Source organism: Mchenga conophoros, linkage group LG1 (assembly GCF_057382185.1).
Source record: "Mchenga conophoros isolate Kocher_MC1m ecotype Shallow Benthic linkage group LG1, M_conophoros_male_GT1.1, whole genome shotgun sequence".
Classification (NCBI taxonomy): domain Eukaryota; kingdom Metazoa; phylum Chordata; class Actinopteri; order Cichliformes; family Cichlidae; genus Mchenga; species Mchenga conophoros.
Window position 1 is genome coordinate 1500738 of NC_140526.1, and position 18428 is coordinate 1519165.

The window sequence follows — 18428 nt, forward strand, 5'->3', positions numbered from 1 at the left end:
TGTGTTTATTTATGTCTTTTAACCATTATTTCAAATTCAAAGAATCCCATTTGAAACATTTATTAAACTTATAGAATTAAATTAAAAGTTGTTTTTTGTTGCAAAAAAATCTAGTATAATAATATTTAAATTTACATATATTTTCACGTTTTCCATGCCAATTTTGTGTAATTGCGGAGTTTCCCACTTTTCCCACTACTCGTGAATGCCTCCTTTTTTACGTCTCCGCCTGACTCCTGAATCTCCGTCCACTCTCAGCTCAATCCGTGCCGGTAAGTGCTGCTTCTGTGTCTCTCTTATCTGAAATGAAATGTCTATAAGCTGTATGAGGGATTTACCCAGTTGTTGTTAGTGACTTATGAAGCCAGTCGAAGTATAAGTCATGTTAAAGTAACACAATGGCTGCTTTTTTAGTGAAACGTTGTAATTTTACTATTTAAAAGGAGTGTTTGGTATGCTAGCCCTAAGTGCTAACGCCTAGCCTAGTTGCTATAGGCCCAGTGTGAAATTAATATGGTTCATTTGATTGTTTATTACAGTTATTGTGTTGTATTTGGTTCATTCGGTGTGTTAGTGTTTCTGAGTCTGTTAGGGAAGCTGAAGTTAGTTCTCTTCACAAATCAGTCAGTTAAAAACGACCTCATTCTTTCGGTTGTGAGGTAATGAGCCGTCATTTTAGAACCACTGATTAGCTGCTGAAGCAGCAGGGTCGGCAACTTCAAAGGAGCCATTTTACCGCCATTAGCTGTGTCCCAAAACGTCGGCTGCATCTTTCGGAGGACCCAGCTTTCGCGGTCTACGTGGACCGAGAAGGCTGTGAAACTGGACGGTCTAGCCTTCAGATTTGCGTCACCGCTGTCTCGCTGGAGTTTAATAAACTCGGCCGTCTGCTCCTTGCTATTTAAAATATAACTGGACACTGGCGTAAATTCTCGACCGTTTAACGTTTATTGAGCTGTGTGAAAATCCCGGAGGACCCACCGGATGGATTAATAAAGCTTTATTTAATCTAATAATCTAATAACTTTGATCTCAGCCAAACCGATTTACTCCAGAACAAATAAAACACAGAAAAAGGCAAACAATTACATTTTTAAGTTATCAGAGTGACTTGTATATCATGTTTAACCTGAGTAGCGAAAGAGCGGGGGTCTGAACCCCCCTCCCGGCTTGCCATCGAGCCGGTGGGTGACAGACGTCTCTGAAAACGTCGGCACACTTTTGCAAATATGCGATGTCTTGATAAACCAAGCAGATATTTGTAATTTACACCGCTACTTTCTCGCCTAAAAATATGTTAAAAGTTTATTCGGGGAAATGAAGGACTCATTTGTCGGCCGCATTTGAGACAGCCTTCGTCGACTGGCTGTGACATAATCGGCCTTCAAATGCGGCCTCCGGAGGATGCAGCCGACATTTTGGGACACAGCTTCTGACTGAAAGCCGGGAGAAGAAGAGTCACGTGCCTGTACCGGTGTGTTTTTGTGCTGTGGGTTAATTAACAGAAGGGAGAGAGAGAGTGAGGATGAAACGCATAATATAAGAATAATAACATCTCTTAACAAGAAGTTTTTTTTAATTAGTTAATTTTAGTTTTTTAGTTAAATTTTAAGAACTGTTTAACAAACACTTGTTTGTGCAGGTTGTTTTTTTTTTTAATGAAACCTACACCTGCAGCTCTGTTTAACTTCTCACTTTGTGAAAAACTAACGAAATATAAAAAAGTCCACCTTCAAATAAATAAAATGCAGCAGTGCACCATTAATATTATAAATATGATATGTAGATATTTAAAACAACAGCATATTAAATGATACTGTGTGCAGGTGATAATATTTTTAGGAAGCAGAATTTGAATGCAGAAGAACTCAAATGTTGAAGCCTACAAAAATAACATCCAAGCTTTCATTTATGATTGTTCATGCTTTGAAATTGTGATGTCAGAATTTGATAAAGTGTGCAGAGCTAGGTGTAGCAAATCATTGCTTATTAAATCTACTGTGTTATCTAATAGCACCAAACTAATAGAGCTATCACATAACTGAGAAACGTGTGTGGCTTATTACAAATGGATGAAACCACATTTTACCTTAATGAAGACAGTAATCTTTAATAAGGTGTAGAAAAAAGAGGAGAGTTGTTTGTTGCTGTGGTAAACAAAGAAGTGTACTGAATCTTTTGGACTACACAGAGTGATGCAGTATTGACTGTGATGCTGATTTGAGTTGTCTCATTCTGTATTTTTGTGCTTTGTCTTTTGTTACACAGAGTGAAAGAGATCTTTGGTTTTGCCTTTGCTGGTAAGTAAACAGTGATTGTAACTGAAGCAGTATGAACCTGGCATTGCGTAGCACATGTGGCAACTTACATACAGTAGTTTGACTTTTTGTGATATGTTTCCATTTACTGATTGGCAAAAACACAAAGTCAGGATTTATTACACGTAGCAGCAAAGTCCTCACACGGGACCTCTGACTGTCCCTGAAAATGTCCCTGAAGTTTAATAGCCCATTTATGTATGATTTCAATTTCTTATGGCTTATCAAATCCAAACATACAGCTAAATGTCAGTTGTTCATTTTCTCCTTATGTTTGTGGATTTAAGTAGCAGACAAAACAATGAAAGTGTTTTAGGGGAGTCGGTATAAGTGGTTGCTCAAACACTTAAGAGCTGCACAGTGATTGATTCATATTGTCTCTCAAATTCTGCTGATGTGTTACATTAAAGTCAGAACACTGTAGAAGTGTTTTGTACAGTTAAGCAATAATGAAAAACTAAGAGAACCAGAGGTGTGAGTGGACATTGTTAGGTACATTACAGCCAGTGTGTCTAATTAGTTTATCACTTATTTGGTGAATATGTGTTTTAAAATTTAATAGAAAAGTTGCCAAAAAGGTGACTGCAAAATACATAAATATTCCTAGCAACAGGTATAATGAAAGGACTTTTTAGTGTAAAAATTTAAGACATTTAATTTTAATTACAAAACATGGTGCACCTCTGCTATTGTAACATGTCAATATTTAAAGGTATATTCATATCAGACATGATGAGGTTTTCTGTTGCTTCTGATTTATATAATTACTTTGTATCTAACATTTTGAAAAGTTTTGGCTTTCACACTTTACTAGTACTGACCTGTTGTAGAAAATGTTGGAGCCACAAAGCTTCTGTTTAGGAAATATTTGGTATATCCTGCACTTGTGCCAACAAATATTGGTGCCTATTCTTTTTACTTCTGTAGTAATGAATGCCTTTATTACACCTGCTATAGCCATGTGAGACGCTGCAGTTCATTTATCTCCTCTTTAGACTACAGTAAGCTCATAAAGCCTTAAATAAATTAAGAATTTTACTAGTTAATTTTTGTCACAGTAAATTGGATTGTGTGGGAAGAGGCTCAACAGTCTGAATCATCAAACAGTGATCTGATGAATTGTTTCCTTTCTCTAGACTGCTGATCTGATCGTCTCAAGTCTGGTAAGTAAAGGTGTCTGAGGTGCAATGGTGAGAAATGTTTCTCATTATAGGAGATTCAGTGTAGTGCTGTGAGTGAGCACAGCTATTGGTGATCATCAAAAGTCATCAAATCCTAGAAAAGTCTGTGTAAACATTTCCAGACCTACAGAGGTCGGTAGGTTATTGTAGCAGCGCATATTTTTTCACATTAGAGCAGCTCATGAACAGCAGTTTAGGTACAATTAAGTCTTCAAGTAGGGCCTTGTGGATTTCCAAAGCTTCTTTCTCTTCATTAAATTAAGTCACTGTCTGAAAACTGCTCTTTGAATTAGTCTTTTAATTAAAGATTTTGTTGATGACTGGAAAAAATCAAAAGCACAGATACAGCACTCATTTCTGTATTTTATGATTAAATGATCTACAAAGAAATTATCGTCATACTACATTTTTAATTAGGCCTTTAAATCGACCATTATAAGTGCGTCCTAGATTTAGTGGAGTGCTTATGGCTGTGCATTAAACATGTGACTGAAATATGTAGAAACTGCTTTGTAGGAACCATCCATCTCCAAATTTCTCATTTTGTCAAAAGTCATTCTGAGTAAAGTATTGTTTACTTTTATGTTAACGGATCTCAAATCCCTGTTTCTGTGTGCCCAGATATTATCATGTACTGTTGTCACAGGTACTTTGGGGATTAAATAACCTGTGATGTGGCATAAATTTTAAGCAGGTGGTCTGAAACTGTCTGCTCTAACCTCAATGTGTGGGTTTTGTTGGACCATATGATATTTACAGTAGGTTATTGTAGCAGCACATCTTGGTTTATAGACACTGTTTGTTTTTATTGTGTTAATAGAATGTAAAAATTTCTTTAGAACACTTCCACCACCATTTTTGAGCATTTTCAATCAGTTCAGTCCAATAATGTACTGTGGAACTCTTCAATATGTAAAGCCCTGTATGTACTGTATTTTTCGGATTATAAGGTGTATGCAGCTAACCAAATATTCAGACAACTCAAACTATTCAACTCATTCACAATAACTCTCAACATTTTTCACTGGTAACACAGAACAGTACACTCACTTTCTCTTTTCAGTCCTCTTCCACAAATCTATCAAATTCTTCATGGATTGATCGGTTTTGAAATCTGCTTCGTACGCATGTCTGTAAACAGATGCCAGGTCCTCATACACACACCATAATATTATGTTTAAGGACAATACGAATTACTCGGCGAGGCTCCTGACTACTGTAGCTGTAATGCTCCAACAATCCATCAAGCGCTGCAGCTTTGTAGCTTTCCAAAGTCATACCTAAAACATTTTGACAGATGTTTGAGCGCCGTGGTAGCACATAAAATTGGGTTGAGGTCAGTAAGCACAGCCAGAATTAATACATAAGGTAAACTGTTGATTTTTGAGAAAACTAAAGGATTTCAAGTGTGACTTATAGTTTGAAAAATACTGGAAAGCCATGTTTATTGGAAATATGCCTAATTCCAGTCCCTTTTTGTCTTACAGGTGACCTGCTGCAGAAAACCCTCTCCCTCTATCTTTGACAAGCCATTAACAAGCAATTTCAGTCTGTCCTATCACTCTCCCTCTCCCTGCTCCATCTTTTTTGACAAGGGATTCTATCTTCTATCATTTCTCCGCCATGAACTCTATCTAATTTTGACAAGCATAAGCCCTAGTTTGACAAGAAACCAAGTTTGACAACAAACCAAGGTTGACAACAAACCAAGTTTTTGGAAATTGAAGTTACCGCAACTTCGACGATCTGTTTTCAGAAATCTGAGAGATCTCTGCTCTCACTGCTCCATCTTTCCTGTCGTTAAACTCTCTCATATCCACTCATTTTTTTGGAAATTACAAGTAAAAAGTTGAATATACAGTACAGTAGAACTCACTGTAGAAACTACTTACAGAGCCCTACATTTGTCATTTTAATTTTGCATTACACTTTGAAATAAACAGTGATAGTTTGGCTTACAGGTGCAATTACTTTGAGAAATTATATAAAATATACACCTCTTAAAGGTTTATTTGTAATAAGACAATCTGGTTATTTTGTAATATATACATTCAGACTGCTCTATTTAGATAAATATTAAATTAGATTCAAATACATTTTTCAAGTCTGTTTCACTGGCTATAACATTTGACTACAAGTTTAAACTATTATTATTTAAGGACAAACCCTTTTTTTGTCACTCAGTGTAAGTATTCAGTTACAATTGTCATCTAGAGGCTGCCCTGAGAACCCAGACTTCCTGTTTCCTGACTGCTGCAGAACATCCAGCTGAAGAATCCTCATCGCCTGTCATCTGATCACTACACCACCACAGCTCCTTATATTTGCTTTAGATTTTAGATATCTGAAAGATTTACACAAAGTCTACTTTAAAACTAAGAGTTTTATTATAGCCTGTTGATTGATTGTTGAGATTTATTCTGCATATTACTTCACAGAAGTATAGACCTATTCATTAACCAGTCTGGTTAAAAAAAAAAAGTATAATATACAGTTTTTGAAAAAGCTACAATAAAACTTTTTAAAGATCTTTCAATAACTTTTATATTGAGTTTGGATTTAAGTCAGCCTTTTACATCAATTAAACAGTTATAAGAACACTTTACCATTTGTATAGTTTTACATTTATCCATTTAATAGAAACTTGAGGAGTTTTTCAGTGTTTACAGGTTGATTTTTGTATACATTTGTGTATAAATACATATAAGGTCCAGTTTGTACTTGCACAAAATGCCAAGGAAAGGTCAAAGGTCACAGTCCCAGAAGCTTAGATGGCAAAAGCAGAAGGAACAGGTAAATCTTTCTCAGACCGGTGAGCAGGTAAAGGTGTCTGTTACAAGTATTCCCAGTCCAGAAGTGCAGCTCAGCGTTCAGACAGCCGCAGTGTCTTATGCAGATGTGGTAAAGAGAGGTGTTTGCTCATCATCGGTGCCAAATGCTAAAGTACAGCAGGTAATCCAGACTGAACCCCAGCTAACTGTGCAAACGCAGCATGATGGAGAAGCTCCAGGACCGTCTCATGTACAGGTTACAAACAGTGAAAGTCGTCCACGAGTGAGTAGCATCTGTGCATCCCGAAGCCAGGCCAATGCTAAGTATGGAAAGTACCGGAATCAGCAATGCATGGCGAACAGTTTGGTTTTCCTGTCATTCTTACACGAGGATGAATTCATTACCAGAGCAGATCTTAACCGTGTGTTGGACAAAGGCCATGCCGTGTATTCAGATGCCAGAAAGAGGTTTGTGAACAGCGTGTTTCTAGCCTGTGATGAACTTCCCACTGTGATCATCAGCCGCAGACACGAGTATCAAGTCGACATGTCTCAGTTTGCTCTTTATGGCACATTTGACGGTACAGATCATCTTCCGAGCCTTGAACAGGGACTACAGTGTTTGGCTTCAGACATTTGCTATGCTTTGCTAGTCATGGGAGGAACAGCCATTGCAGTTTCCAGGCTGACTTCAGGTGAATACGCATATTTTGATCCTCACCCACGTAAGTCTACAGGAATGCCATTGTCGCTAGATGTAAGTGGTGGAACTGCAGTGATGTTAAAATTCACACGTCTTAACGACATGATTGACAGGATCAAATGCTTGTACCGAAAGTTTAGCATCGCACCAACCTGTACCTATGAGCTACAGCCAATCGAGTTTCACAGTCAAAACGCTCCTTACCAAAGAGATGCTGATCAAACCACCGAATACAAACGAACCGCTGCAAGTGTTCCAGCCGCAGCTTTAAATGAACCTGTCCATGAATTAAATTCCCAAACAACCACTGAGCAGACACGGAAAACTGTTACGGAGACTGTAATCACTGAAGTGACATCATCCAGGGTGGATTCTTCAGATGAGACAGCTGCTACTGAAAACAAGAATCGTGCTTCTGATTATTTACAGAAAGAAACATCTGCATCTTCTGTGAGAGAAACTCAGGTAGTATCAGATGCTGTTCCTCAGAATGATTCAAACACTGCCTCCTGTTCAACTAAGGCAACACAGGAAGTGCCACATAAAATTTTGAAACGTAATAAACAGGAAGCACAAAAAATGAGGAGAAGGTCAGTGGCCCAACAGAAATTACCACAAAGAAAGGAAAATCAGAAAAGGAAGGAAAGGGAGATGTACACTTTTGATGAAAGCTTTAAGGCAAAGAAAAGAAATTCCAGTAGAAAGTCTAATGATCCAAATCACAGACAGAAAAAGAGAGTATACAAAAATAATCTGTATAAAGTAAATGCTACATATAGAGAGAAACAGACAGAACATTTGAGAAAGATCTATAAAGAAAGAGATGATTTTAAGGAAAAACAGAAGGAGCAAATGAAAAGGCTGTATAGAGAAAGTGCTAAAATTAGAGAGAAAAAAAGGGAATGTGTCATAAGGACATACAAAGACAATCCTATATTCCGAGAAAAGCAGAAAGAACGTATAAGAAGAACATATAGAGAGTCTTCTATATTCCGAGAAAAGCAGAAAGAACGTATAAGAAGAACATATAGAGAGTCTTCTATATTCCGAGAAAAGCAGAAAGAACGTATAAGAAGAACATATAGAGAGTCTTCTATATTCCGAGAAAAGCAGAAAGAACGTATAAGAAGAACATATAGAAGTTCTGTTGAATTCAGAGAGAAACATAAAGCCTGCATGAGGTCATATGTATATAAACTATATAAAGAAAGTGAAGAATTTAAAAAGAAAAAAATATCTTACATCACCAAACGTTATGGAGAAGAGAGACAATTTCAGCAACAACACAAAGAGAATATGAGAGAACGAATGAGAGTAAAATATTGGAACAGTTTTTCTTTCAAACAGATGCATAATATCAGATGTGCAATGAACATAAAACGAAAATATCGTCAGATGCATCGACCAGCTGAAAGTTTACAGTGTCATCCAGAGAACACTTTAATGAATGAGGCCATATCTCGTTTCAGATCAAACATTAAGTCAGCACCATCTTATGTTTGTACTGTTTGTCTAAAAGCTTCTTTTCCTAATCAGGTGAAAATCTGCAAAAGAGAAAATTACTCAAAACACCAGACTGTAGCTCAGCAGTGTCTAACTGGTAAATTTGTTCATGTGTGTGATGAAGCATGTAATGATCACTGCAGCTTTCCCGTTGAGAGAAAAAAGGAGTATATCTGTCACACGTGTCACAGTTCCCTCAAAAGTGGACGCATGCCAAGGCTTGCTGCTGTCAATGGTTTAGAACTGCAGGATATTCCAGCTGAACTTTGTGATCTCAACATTCTGGAGAGACATCTGATTGCCAAATGCATACCTTTTGCTAAGATTATTCCACTTCCAAAGGGCAGACAGAGACTCATACGTGGTAATGTGGTGTGTGTACCATCTGAAGTTCAACAAACAGTTGACTCTCTACCGAGGCTCAGAAACCATTCACAGATAATCAGGATAAAGCTGAAAAGACGACTGTGCTACAAAGGCCATCAGCTGTTCCAGACTGTCACCTGGTCTAAACTCATTGAAGCCCTGCGTAAACTGAAACAAATTCATCCACAGTACACAGATATTGTTATTAGAGATGATGCATTGCTTTGTGATCCAACGTTACCTGATGATGACAGCAGTGATGAAGCCAGCATGGCAAGTGATGATTATAATGAAGAAGATTTAATGGAAATTGACAACTATGAAAAAGATGCCCTTTTGTGCGAAAACGAGTCTGAAATAGAACAAGATATTAATATGGCATCCTGTGATGAACAACCAGAGGAACAAAATCCAGAGGAACCAGAAAGTGATTTGAACAATGGAGGTTTTGCTCTAGAAAGTTGTCTGCAGCCTTTAGACATTTCAGAAGAGATTCTCTGTTTCAGTGATAACACATATTGTGTGGCTCCTGCAGAAAGAAACAATCCTGTTAGCTTCTTCAGAACTCCTCATTTGGAAGCCATGGCATTTCCTGTGCAGTTTCCTACTGGTCAGAATACACTGGATGAAAAGAGACGTCTCAAGCTCACACCAAGTGCTTACTTCAAGTCAAGGCTTTTCAACACTGATGCAAGATTTGCTAAAGACACAAATTACCTGTTTTTCTCACAGTTTGTCACTGAAATACATTTGGCTAATTCCAGCATGACAATACAGCTAAGGAAAGGTAAAACTATGACCAAAGATGGACGCAAAATCACATCAGGAATGTTACAAAGTAAGACAGAAGTAGAGAAGCTGGTAAGAAATAAAGATGCAATCAGATTTATGCAGCCACTCAGAGGAACTCCAGCTTACTGGCAGAAAACTACCAAAGATTTATTCAGTATGATTCGTCAAATAGGAACACCTCAGTTCTTTGTCACTTTCTCTGCTGCTGAGATGAGATGGCCTGAAGTGATTCAAGCAATAAAGAGACAGCAAGGTGAAGAGGTTGATTTTGAAGCCCTGGACTGGTCAGAAAAGTGTGAAATTCTAAGATCAAATCCAGTAACTACCATGCGAATGTTTGATAAACGTGTTGAGGCTTTGTTCAGAGATTTGCTTTTTTCTCCTGCACAGCCCCTTGGTGAGATCATTGATTACTTTTACAGAGTTGAGTTCCAGCACAGAGGTAGTCCGCATATACACATGTTGCTGTGGATTCAAGAAAAGGTAGAAGTAGATGTGGATGACGACCAAACTGTCTGTGACTTTGTGGACAGATACATCTCAGCTCAACTCCCTGATCCAGAAAAGCAACCTGAACTGCACAAAAAAGTCACTGAACTACAAAAGCACAGCAAAAACCACACAAAAACATGCTTTAAGAGTGTGAACTCTGGTTGTAGATTTGGGTTTCCCAAACCACCAGCCACAAGAACAATGATTGTGAGACAGGATGAGGATTCAGACACTGAAGCTGCAAAAGCCAAACTCAGACCTTTGATGAACCTGCTGAAGGAACCTGAAGCTGCTTTGCTCACCATAGAGCAGATTCTGTCACGATGCAACTTGACAATGAATGAGTATGAACAATGCCTCCAGAACATAAACAAGAAAACAGCTCTGATTCTGAAACGTGACCCAAAGGACTGTTGGATCAACAATTACAACTCAGACCTGCTTGAAGCCTGGAACTCTAATTTAGATGTCTCATTCATTTTGAATGCCTATTCATGTGTAGAATACCTCTGTAAATATATAACGAAGAAAGAATCTGGCCTCTCTGAATACCTGAAGACAGTTATCGATAACTCTGATAAGAACACCGTCAATGAATGTGATGAAATGAGAGCTGTGATGCAGGCTTACTCAAAAAAGAGAGAGATCAGCGCACAGGAGTGTGTGACTCGAGTCTGTGGCCTAAAAATGAAAAAATGTTCCCGCAGTGTTGTATTTGTACCAACAGATGATAACCCAGTAAAAATGAGTCGGCCCATGAGCTTCCTGGAAAGCACAACACATGACAGCTGTAATATTTGGATGACAAGTTTGAGTGATAAATACAAATGCAGACCTGAGACCCCAGAATATGAGGAAATGTCACTGGCTGATTTTGCTGCCCTGTGCCGGTTGGTGAGTGGTCCAAATGAAGGAAAAGATGTGCTTCCTCTTCTAAACCAGCTTGGATTTGTACAAAGGCGTAAGAATGATAAACCAGCTATAATCAGGTATTACCACTGTTCACAGGAAAAAGATCCTGAGCAATATTATGGTCGACTGTTGAGACTTTACCTTCCACACAGATCAGAGCAGGAACTGAAACCACAATGTTTCCAAACCTATCAGTCCTTCTACAACTCGGGTTTTGTGCGACTTCCATGTTCAGACCACAGTGAGTCTGTGAAACGGATTGTGAAAAGAAATAAAGACAAGTATGAGAAGAACTCTGAGGATATTGAGAGTGCACTGGAAGAGTTTGAACAAAATAGGGATGTTGTGATCGATGAATGGTGTAATCTGGCTCCTGAATCTGAAGTTGTGAGGCTGCAATGTGATGAGAATCTTCCTGAGAGACATTCTGATGATGAGAACGAACAGGAGAATGTCCCCGACTACAGTCGTCAGTCTGATGCTGTAACAGAGATCAGAGCCATCAGAGAACAACCTGCAGTAGATCCAGCCGTGGTACGTGTAATGTATCAGAATCTGAACCAGAAGCAGGCCTGCGTGTTCTATACTATAAGAGACTGGTGTATTCAGCGAGTTTGTGGTTTGAACCCAGATCCATTTTTCTTCTATATCAATGGTGGTGCAGGAACTGGAAAGTCACATCTGATTAAATGTATTCACTCTGAAGCATCAAAGATCCTGAGCAGACTGCCTGCTAATGCAGAAGAAGCTGACATATCAAATCCAACTGTTTTACTTACTTCATTTACCGGGACAGCAGCTTTTTCTATCAATGGCTCTACATTACATTCTCTACTGAAACTACCCAGGAGTCTGAAACCACCCATTCAAGGACTTGGTAACCAACTGGATGAAGTCAGATCTGAGCTGATGAATGCAGAAATTATTGTTATTGATGAGATTTCAATGGTTTCAAAACCCCTTTTTGCCTATGTGGATGCAAGACTGAAACAAATCAAAGGCACTCAGAGACCTTTTGGTGGAATGTCAGTTTTAGCTGTTGGAGATTTTTACCAGCTGCCACCAGTGCGACAGTCTAAACCTCTCTGCGTTTACGATCCAGAACAGATTGACCTATGGCAGGAGCATTTTCAGATGATCACTCTAACCGAGATCATGCGTCAGAAAGATGATGTGGCCTTTGCAGAGATGTTGAACAGGATTAGAGTCAAAGAAAAGACAGAAGAGCTTTCTCAGTGCGACAGAGATTTGTTGTCACAGGCTGTGACTGCACCAGAAGAATGTCCAACTGAGGTCTTACACATTTATGCCACCAACAAGAATGTGGAATCCCATAACACAGATACCCTGAAGAAGCTTCATTCAAACATCATAATCATCACTGCAGACGATTTCCAGAAGGATAAACGTACAGGCAGAATGGAACGAAGAGACAAACCATTTACAGGTGGGAGAAATGATTTACCCGACACCCTGAACGTCGCTGAAGGAGCTCGAGTCATGCTGACCAGAAACTTGGACACACTAAACGGTTTGGTCAACGGTGCTTTTGGTATACTGGTAAAGGTGGTGAGATCTGAAAATGATGGACACATAATCAAACTGGGGCTCAGAATGGACAACCGGCAGCCTATGAGACACAACCGCAGTGCTAATGCAGCATCTGATGATCTGGTTTACATTGAGAGAGCAGAGGAGAGTCTGAAGTTTAAAGGAGCAGTACGCAGACAGTTTCCTGTAAAGCTAGCATTCGCCTGCACAATTCACAAAACTCAGGGTCTTACAACACAGACAGCTGTAGTTTCAATGAAGAACATTTTTGAACCAGGTATGGCTTATGTTGCTCTCAGCAGGGTGACGTCTCTCAGTGGACTCTATTTGCAGGACTTGGATGAGAAAAAGATTTACTCCAATCCCGAGGTAACTGCAGCGCTCCAAACCATGAGACAAGCCAGCGTTGAGGAAATGATGCCTCTTCTTCAGGTCAGAGAAACAGCCAGCAGACTTGACACTCTTACACTGATCCATCACAATACGGAGGGTTTGCCATCTCACATCAGTGACATCAAGAGTCATCATGAAATGTGTTTAGCAGATGTTTTGTGTCTCACAGAGTCTCACCTCCAAGGCTCCTTTGTTGCAGACAGTCTTCATTTGGATGGCTACACCATGTTCAAACGCAACAGACATGTGTCCTACACAAACTTTCCTCACATGGCCAGCAGAAGTGGTGGGGGAGTTGTTGTGTATTTGAGGAATCATTTTCAGGTTCAGGTAAAACAGTATCTGCATAATGTCACTGATCTTGAGTTTTTAGTGTTGAAGGTTCAGGCTCCATTCCCTGCACTCATTGCTGTTGTGTACAGACCCCCTGACTACAGTTTGACACCATTCATGCAAAACCTGGTAAGTCTTTTAGATTCCCTTGAAATCATGGACTGTCACCCAATCATTGTGTGTGGAGATTTTAATGAGAACCAGTTGCAGAGTGGAAGAAAACAGATTCTGGAGCAGTTTCAGTCTAGAGGGTATTCACAGCTGATCTCTTCTGCCACTACAGACAAGAACACCCTGCTTGACCTCATTTTTATTTCTCAGCCACAGAAATGTCTGCAGTCAGGTGTTCTGAGGACATATTACAGTTACCACAATCCTGTCTTTTGTGTCCTGTCCTCGAGCCAATCATGAAGTCGTCTGGTGAGTTTTGAAACAATTACAGATCATGTTTGTTACAGATTTTACTGATTGTAGAGTATGAAAAATATTTTTCATTGGAAAAAATTGTCTTCCCTACTCTGTCTGTAAGAAGACCCTTTCTTATTGCAATGTTATTAATCATTTCACCAAATCATGGCTGTACTTCATGTAGAGCCGGGAGATCTGCTTTCTGTTATCATGCACCTCAGATCTGAAATATACTGCATTAAACGGACATAATTTATTTTTTATTCTCATGTTTTAAATGACTAAATCTACTTATACATTTTTTCATGGATGTTTATTGTCATCTCCTTTTTTGATACTTTTTTTACTCTGACGTATGTATCTCAACAAACGAGATCTTCCCCTCCAAGATGCTTTCAAATATGAAATAGTAAATAAATAAATCCCAGATAAATGCAGGTATTTATTATGGGTCACGTGAATAAATACAGACAATTATATTTTCTTGATTATAGTAAATTTTGTAAAATCAAATGTTTTTGGGATGAATGAGGTTTTGCTTATCATGTTTTACAGGTAAAAAATGTTAAAAGTTTTAAACTATCTTTAGGCTACCAGAGATGTCTATAATTATACATTATGTAGAGAAAAACATTTTTACAGGTTACAGAATTTGTATAAAAACTGATTTAGAAGTACATGGAAAGTTTCTGCATCCATTTTCTGACTTGGCCTTTATCCGGGTGGGTTTGGGTTTGGGTGGATAAAGGCCAAGTCAGAATTCTCTGAGCAGCTGGAAAAAGCTGCTAATAAACAAAGACATCAGAAAGCGGGGGCTTTAGGTGTAGCCCCCGCTTTCTGACGCACTAATTAGATTTAGTAACTGACACCCCATACCAGCATTACATAGACACTTGCGGGGCTGAGATGGGTGGGTATGGGGGGGTGGGTGGTGTTAAAAGCACTTTATGTTTTGTAGATGTATTTTTTTCAGACAGGGCACACACAGTCCTGTTTCCTTTGTGGGAAAACCTTCAAACTTCACCATCCTCAGCTGAAACAACAACATCTTAACACCATCTTCATGAACTGCTGAGCCAAACCTGATCCATCAGTGCTGGACTGCACAGATAACTACATGCCACACAGAGACTGCTGTGTTATGAACTGCCATACCAGTGTGTCTTCAATGGAGAAGATGACACACCCATCACCTGACCTCCTGCCTGATCTGGAGACCATCATCATGCTGCCACACTACAACCTCTGAGACCATCAATGATGACTCATACTGAGGAAACTGTATTTCCTGTCAGAGATGCTCAGTGATCCTCAGAGCAGAGAGAGGTATGATTCTTTATCTTTGATAAAAAAAATGTCAGTGTTTTTAATTCAATTAATATATTAAAATCCTGTTTAGTGCATAAATAATTCCACACTCAAATGATTATACTTGTTGACACTTTTTGAGTTTTAATTCACATTATGGATTACAAATCTATGCTTTTTCTACTCTGTCTCTCTGTGCAGGTATTGCTGTCTTTTGAGTTCTTCAGTGTCCCAACTGGGACATTCAAACCTCATTGCAGAGCTCATGTCTTTCCTCACCATCATGTGAGTGTGAGATTGCTCTGGATTCTGGTTATGTGGCCTGCAGCACCTATAAGGTATTTCAACATTGTTCATTGTATAACTTATTTGTAGTTTTTAGGCCTTAACACAAATAAAATGTTCCTTTTTCTGTATTTTTTAGAACAAGCTCGTCCAGTGTGCCTGCATTCCAGCTTCTTAGACTCTACTCAAGTGGACAGAGTATCAGTGTCACCAACAGACACCAACTTCTGTCAACTCACTGCTACTGATCAGGCACCTCACTCCAGGAAGACAGAGGGCTGCAAGCCTGTCATCGTTTCCAGTGTGACTTTGCATTCTTGGGGTAGCATCAGATTTTTCCCACAAATATTCAACGGTAACACTTATTTTGAGCTTATTTATTAAATCAAAAGGCTTCCATTGTGTAAATTATATTTGATATGTTTTTGTCTTCTTTTAGATTTAGATGCAGTGATCGGATGTGCTGGAGCTTTGTTAACTGCGTGGAAAACATCTGTTTGTGATGGTATTTAAAGTGAGGCTTTAAGGTGACAGTTTCCTTGTGATTTCAGTCCTTTTACTAAACAAAAACATTTTTAATTAACATATTATTTTTTTTAGCAGCACATCATTGTTCAAAGGTAAATAGAGCCACATGTCACACCAACAATGAATTTTTGCCTCTGTTTGTGTCACCAGATTTTACAAACAATATCGGATATATAAAACTGAACTTTGGATTAATGTGCACATATATTGTTTTGTATTTTTGATTGTTGAATAATTATGTTGTAGAAAAACCACAATCTATTTACCCAAACAACGTAACTTGTTTGGGTAAATAGTGAATTACTGTAATTTTAGTCTATAAGTATAGCAACCTGAATTCATACAAACACACAGCTCTAACTCTTGAATTGTAGGCTGCACAATAATGATCATTTGATTACTATGGACATTTAAATCAGAATCTATTGAACCATTACACATATTCTTTATAGAGATTACACAATCTCAAAAAAAGAAAGTGTTTAAGAGGATAAGTAAAGAAAGCTTAAAGTGTGTTTGTATGAATATTGTCTTAGTATGGGGTGTCAGTAAGTACATGAGTATAGAATAGGTGTAACAGTGGTTTTCCACATCTGTGCTTAGACTGCTCTAAAACAGCGGTCCCCAACCCCCGGGCCTCGGACCGGTACCGGTCCGTGAGTCGTTTGGTACCGGGCTGCGAGAGTTGAGGCTCAGGTGTGAAATGTATAGTTTTCAGGGTTTTTATCGGTTTTCAGCGTTATTTTGTCATCGTTTTATCGTTAACTCGGTTTTCCTGGGTCTTTTCACGTGTGTTATGAATAAATCTTCTTTTTTTCGGTACCGGTACTAGTTTTATTTTGTTGTATTTATTCGCGACACCTTATAGGCCGGTCTGTGAAAATATTGTCGGGCATGAACCGGTCCGTGGCGCAAAAAAGGTTGGGGACCGCTGCTCTAATATATATATTGATAATGGGTCAGACATATAGTTTGACCCATTAAGTCTGTTTGAAAAGTTCATGAAGGTCTCATCCAGTGCTATGTGTTTCTGTTTATCATTTTATGAGGTCACACAGCTGACATGAGTCAAAGTAGAACCATAACATTCATGTTAATGATTCTACTGTTTACAGCTTCTTCATGATGACTTTCATCCTGGTCACAGTACTATGTGAAAAGCTGTAAGAGGTAAAGTTAACCCAAATATTATCTGATCATAAGTCACTCTCTAACATTGATTATTTTTCAATATAATTTATTCCCCAACAATGTTCTTTATTTTATCCCTGTTTCTTTAAATATGCACATCAATTGTTCAGCTGTGTGACTCTCCATACCTAAAATATATCACAATGTGAACTTCATTTCAACAGTATTCCTTAGTTTGGTACCATATTCATCATCAAATTAGGAAACTGTAAACTAATTGAAAAAAGAAGCTTTTGAAAATTTTAATGTGGCATTTGAATATGTTGTTTATCCTTGCCACACGGTATGTGCAAAAAACTCCAACAAATCAGAAAACATATTTTGTTTCTCACTTCCCATGTATAAATATATATATATGTATAAATTTTTAAAATAGCCTGTGAACATAAACATGGCAAACAAGGATATGTTCACAATTCCAACGGATGCTTCAATTGTTGGACAGTGGATACTGGACTACCTCACAGAACGCCCACAGTATGTGATGACACAGGGCTGTGTCTCTGATACACTGTCTGCAGTACGGTGGCCTCACAGGGAACTGTGATGGATCTGTTCCTCTTCACCTCCTAGACTGCAGACTTCTCCATCACCTCCCCACGCTGCCACCAACAGAAGTTCTCTGACAACTCTGCCATAGTTGTCATCACCACAGGTCTGTACTGAGTCCACTGGTTTCAGGAGAACCACCTGCTGATCTACACCTATGTACATTACTTTTCTCAGTTTATATATATATACACCCACTTATTGGGAGTTATATGTCTACTTTTTAATGCACAAGTACGATACACAATCTGCAGTTTTCTAATTCTAAATATTCCTAACTATTTAAAATTTTTCAGTATCCTGCTCTGTTTGCACTCGATCTGTACTCAAATTTTAACAACTGTACTGTACTCTGCTTTGGTAACTATTGTCCATGATGTAAATATGTAACAATTGTTTCTGTTCTGTGTCCTGTTTGTATATGTGGGGGTTTTTTTTGTGCTGCTGATACAAGCACATTTCCCCTTGTGGGACAATTAAATGATTATTCTAATCTATTCTATTCTAATTGATATCATATTCACCCAGAAATCTCGAGTTCATCATTTTGCCCTACCACAATTATTTGAATTAAAAATTAAAAGAGCAGGAATGTTAAAATCAATAATGGAAGGAATTTGTTGGCTTTTTCAAAAGGTACAAATCAAATATTGTTTATAGACCTGCCCCCTTTATTATCTACAAAATTCAACATTAAGCCTTGATCAGTTCTGTTATTCTTCTTTTTTTAAAAAACATTTTATAGACTTCCAGTGTTCCAAAAATTACAAACAAACACAAATATAAGATTATTATGTAGAATTTTTAATATATAAATACTTAACAGTTTTAGTATTTTCCAGTG

At 38.3% G+C, this 18428-nt stretch overlaps 1 protein-coding gene and 1 long non-coding RNA gene across 2 annotated transcripts; both read left to right on the forward strand.

Moving 5' to 3' along the window:
* The first annotated feature begins 1365 nt into the window (after positions 1–1365).
* LOC146582652 (uncharacterized) lies at positions 1366–6024 on the forward strand. Its single transcript, XR_014893059.1, has 3 exons — positions 1366–2300; positions 3455–3481; positions 4987–6024. It is a non-coding gene; the product is annotated as an uncharacterized LOC146582652 (long non-coding RNA).
* Positions 6025–12628: 6604 nt separating this feature from the next.
* LOC146582653 (uncharacterized) lies at positions 12629–15047 on the forward strand. The gene is made up of 2 exons (XM_085279984.1): positions 12629–13735; positions 14697–15047. Exon 1 carries the CDS (start codon positions 12653–12655, stop codon positions 13724–13726), a length of 1074 nt encoding a protein of 357 aa, XP_085136110.1. The 5' UTR covers positions 12629–12652; the 3' UTR covers positions 13727–13735; positions 14697–15047.
* The last annotated feature ends 3381 nt before the right edge of the window (positions 15048–18428 follow it).